We start from the raw sequence: 4,226 nt of genomic DNA, 5'->3' as shown, positions 1-4,226 counted from the left end.
TGTGCCAAAAGGGGCAGCCGAGTCAACGCTGAGAACACCGGTGACGTAATTTTTGTCATGAAACCGCGACAACCCTTTTCCAACTTCGGCAGTTCAGAGGGGAGTGGGCGGTAGGCTTTACAGGAACTGAGTCTCATCCCAGTGGCTTCACATTCAGCTATGCTTCAGTGCAAACTGAAGATGCCAACAGAACCACATCATCTGCRTAAAGCAGAACAAGACTCTGTGGTTCCCAAGCCAGACACCCTCCTTTCCAYTACTGTACCTTGAGATCTTGTCATTAAACACTACAAACAGGATACAAGGGACAGCCCTGGTGGAGTCCAACCTGCACTGAGAACGAGCTTGACTTTGTGTCAAGAATGTAAACACAACTCCTTACAACACAGACACCCCATATTCCTGCACCACCTCCCACAAAATGCCTTGAGCTACACAGTCATAAATCTTTTCCAGGTCCTCAAAACATACGACTGGAGAATCAGATTCCCACGACCACCTTAGCAACTCCACAAGGATAAAAATCTGGTCCACCATTCAAGACCAGGTCACACTTTTCCTCCTGAACCTAAGCTTCGACACTCAGTTGATTTGCTACAGAAAACACTAGAATAGCAAAGGAATAACAAAAGGTAAGCTAGAAGTTAAAAAGTTTAGCTAAAAGTAGCTAAAATTATGTTTTTGGAAGAGTGTTTTATAAATTAGAAAAGGAAATGTTTTGTGGCATCTTTGTGTGAACAACAGCTGCTCCAGGTTCTRAAGGTGGACAGGGCCAACCCAAGTTTTATTGTGATCAAACCATGGGAATGGCTGTTGGAGCGTGTTTTAATGCTTGAATAACTGATAGATTATTGAAAAAAGTACCTTATTGGTGTAATATTAATATATTCAATGTTTGGTTTTCAGGTGCGAAGGTCAACGCTGCTCGGCTCCATGAGACCCCACTCCACCATGCAGCTAAATCCATGAGAGCTGAGATGATCCAGGTCCTGGTTGAGTTTGGAGCCAACATCTATGCCAGAGATCAACACAACAAGAAACCTGTGGACTACACAGCACCGGGCTCTCCGTCTGCCGCGTGCCTGCTGTTGTATGAAAGTAAGTTTTGACAAAGATCAGGATGGGGAAAAACAGCCTCGCTATTTAGATGAGCCTGTTTATGGAGCTGAAGCAGTGTTAGAGGAACACCATCAGAGGGCAAACTAGAGAAGTTTCTCCTGTAGCCGGAGTGTTAAACTTATTTTCACTGAGGGCCACATTAAAGAGCCACTTGTTATGAACTTTAATGTTTTGTGTTTAATTTCAACTAAAGACGAAATGTCCTGTTCCTTGTCTTAATGCTACGTCTGAGCAGAGCTAACAAACAATATTGGAGCTCTACGTGGTATTTTCAGCACAGAAACAGTATTTTAACACATTCTCTTATAAACACTGAAAAGTACTATGTGTACGACTGACGAAATGTGACATAAATAATGCAGAAATACTAATAAGAGAGTTTTACTCACTGTTGAGTTGTGGTGAGTTGCTGCTGTCTTGAAATCTGAACTCTCCCACTTTCCTACAGGGAATTCCCACTGGAGGGGTATTGCAGCTTAAATTTACAGTTAGTAAGTGGGAAATCAACCCCAACTCAGAACTGCCTTAACCCTCCTGCTGCCTCAGAGTGGTAACGCTCTGCTCATCTTAACTTCTAACATATTCAGTCTCTCTAAAATGTTTTGTAGACCCAGTCCTCTGATTGACCTGCTGATAATTAACATTAGTTGCTAAATGTTCCTTCAGCTGTTTATTTTTTAATTTGCACTTATTTTTTACAGCTGTTTGTTTCCTTGGAACAACGATTATAGCACATGTTGCTATCGATATATTTAAAACAAGCTTGTTCTTTAGGCTGTTCCCTTCTGTAGGGGACGCCACAGTGAGCTCACATGAAAAATTTGACAATGGTTTTAGATAGAAAGTTCAAACCAGCAGCCTCAGATCGCCGCCCCCAATTTCAAAAATGACCCTAAACAGTGATCGTTTTTAGTTTAGACATCTAACATGATTACTATGTTTCAGTTTAAATAAAAATACGACTTTATGACATTTACTAATCAATACATTTTTAACACTAAACACACCTGAACGTTTTAAAATCAGAACTGTACTTTTGTTTTCTGGCTTGTTCTGTTTTTAGAATATGACGTTCTACAGAGAATATTTGGATTTCAGTCGTTTCCAAACACAATAGCTTAAAGTGCCTGTGACATGCCTATCCTTCAAATACAAAAAGTCAAAGAAAACATCTTTATACTTAAGAAAATTGGCATTGTACACATAATTTTACCCATTTTGTCACATAACTGACCTATTTTCTTTTGAATTTGTCTCAGCCAAAGTGAAACAGGAAGTGACATCAAAGGGAAGCTCTTTAATAAAATAAACTTGCTGGTTTCTTATTATTAAAACAAAATTATTTAAACTTTAACTCTTCTTTATCTCTCTTTGATAGCGATTAAAAATAATATCAAACATCAGATTCTTCTCTACAGTCTGTTTTGTTAGCTGTTGTAACATGCTCTGTTTACATGCTGACACTCCCTTTTGACATCACTTCCTGTTTCTTCACATGCAAATATCTCAACAACCGTTCATCCCAGCAGTGTGAAATTTGCTTTACAAAATGTTATCAATGTTTTCTTTCCAAAAATGCATTCATGTTTTTTACCAAAATTTGATGTCACAGGCACTTATTCTTGGTGTATTATGTAGCGTCTCAGATCTAACAGTCCTGTGTTCTTGTGCAGCCACTCCTATGAGTCTGCAGCAGCTCAGCAGGTTGGCTGTGAGGAGGAAGCTGGGCACCGCGGCTCTGAAGGTCATCGGTCAGCTGGACATCCCAAAGCTCATCATTAACTACCTCTGCTATCAGTGAGACGAGCTGGATCAGAGCTGGTGGAACAAAGTAGAACTCTGTCCGTTTGCAGACATAAATGTGCCAAGCTCCACATCGTCACAAGCTTCTGTTCAAATCTGCACTTTATTCCTCACATCTTTAGAGTTATGGACGTTAAACTGTACTTCTTTAATCAAAAAGCGATTTGTCTTAAATCTTATGTCATGTGACAACTGTGTTTTGTGGAGGCTAATGTTTTTAGCACAGCGTGTGTGTTCTTGTATTAGGATCGTTTCTGGTATACGCACTTACCTTGTCAAGACCAGTAGTCCTAATGGGGACCAAAAACTGGTCCTATTATGGTGGAACTCCATTTTTGGGTTGGGGTTTAGGTTTAGGACAAAGGTCTGAATTGAGTTTAGGCTAGGTTTGGGGTTAGGTATGTACTGGGAGGGTTAGGGTTAAGAACTACAGAAAATGATTGGGAGTCAATGAATGGTCCTAATAAGGATAGTAATACAAATCCATGTGTGTACAATTCATAAAACATTGCATGAACCACTAAAACATTTTAGTAAGAAGTTCACAAAGTAATCATTAGATGATAAAACAGATTAACTTCAGCAGTCAACCTGATTCAAGATGGCCGCCACAACCAGTTGACTTCAGAAAAAACTAAATTTGTTACAACCTAAATTACAACCACTGAGCTCGTATTTAGTATGGTAACACATTTATACATAAAACCTCAAATCTACTCGTTGGAATCAGTCTGTTAGCAAAATATCTCCTAAGAACATATTTCAGTGAACATGAATTTACTGTCGTCTACAATTCAAGATGGCCGACACAAAGAACCGATGTTAGCTTACACAAGCTATATCTTTAACGTTCATATCACAAACTCAACAATCTTTACACTGAAAATTTTATATGGAGTTCTGTGAAATTCACATTTTAAATCTCAGTGTTTGTAAAACATTTCTTTGACCCACTATAATCCCATGTGCAGGAAAAGTTCTAAAAGTCAGGATTTTTATCTTTGTATGAACAAAGTTTAGTAAATGATATTAATGTGTGAACATGTTGACATTTGAAATATACCAAACTTATTTATTCCTTTAAAATATAAAACAAAACAACAGAAAAAAGAATCAACCCTCAGTCAGATTGTACATTTCAGGAGAAAATGTCCTGATGCATCTCAGTAATCCAGGTAAAAAAATCAAAAAGAAAAAAATTGTATAGGTCTTCTGGACGGGTTCTTCTCTAATGAAACRTTTCGTCTCTCCTCCAAGAGACTTCTTCAGTCTGAGAGTTTCAGGCAAAATTCAGGCTTTTAAGC

The 4,226-nt window shown here is 38.6% G+C and overlaps 1 protein-coding gene across 1 annotated transcript in view; it reads left to right on the top strand.

Annotated features, from left to right (window-relative positions):
* Positions 1-4,140, top strand: part of LOC106525805 (ankyrin repeat and SOCS box protein 13) — a 15,412-nt gene extending 11,272 nt beyond the window's left edge. Inside the window, exons 5-6 of the mRNA XM_014020143.1 lie at positions 907-1,098; positions 2,793-4,140. Coding sequence (XP_013875597.1) covers positions 907-1,098; positions 2,793-2,920 — 320 coding nt within the window. The 3' untranslated portion in view covers positions 2,921-4,140. The remainder of the gene's footprint in view (positions 1-906; positions 1,099-2,792) is intronic.
* The last annotated feature ends 86 nt before the right edge of the window (positions 4,141-4,226 follow it).

This window comes from Austrofundulus limnaeus, unplaced genomic scaffold (assembly GCF_001266775.1).
Source record: "Austrofundulus limnaeus strain Quisiro unplaced genomic scaffold, Austrofundulus_limnaeus-1.0 Scaffold241, whole genome shotgun sequence".
Classification (NCBI taxonomy): domain Eukaryota; kingdom Metazoa; phylum Chordata; class Actinopteri; order Cyprinodontiformes; family Rivulidae; genus Austrofundulus; species Austrofundulus limnaeus.
This window is presented reverse-complemented; position numbering and strand designations above follow the sequence as displayed.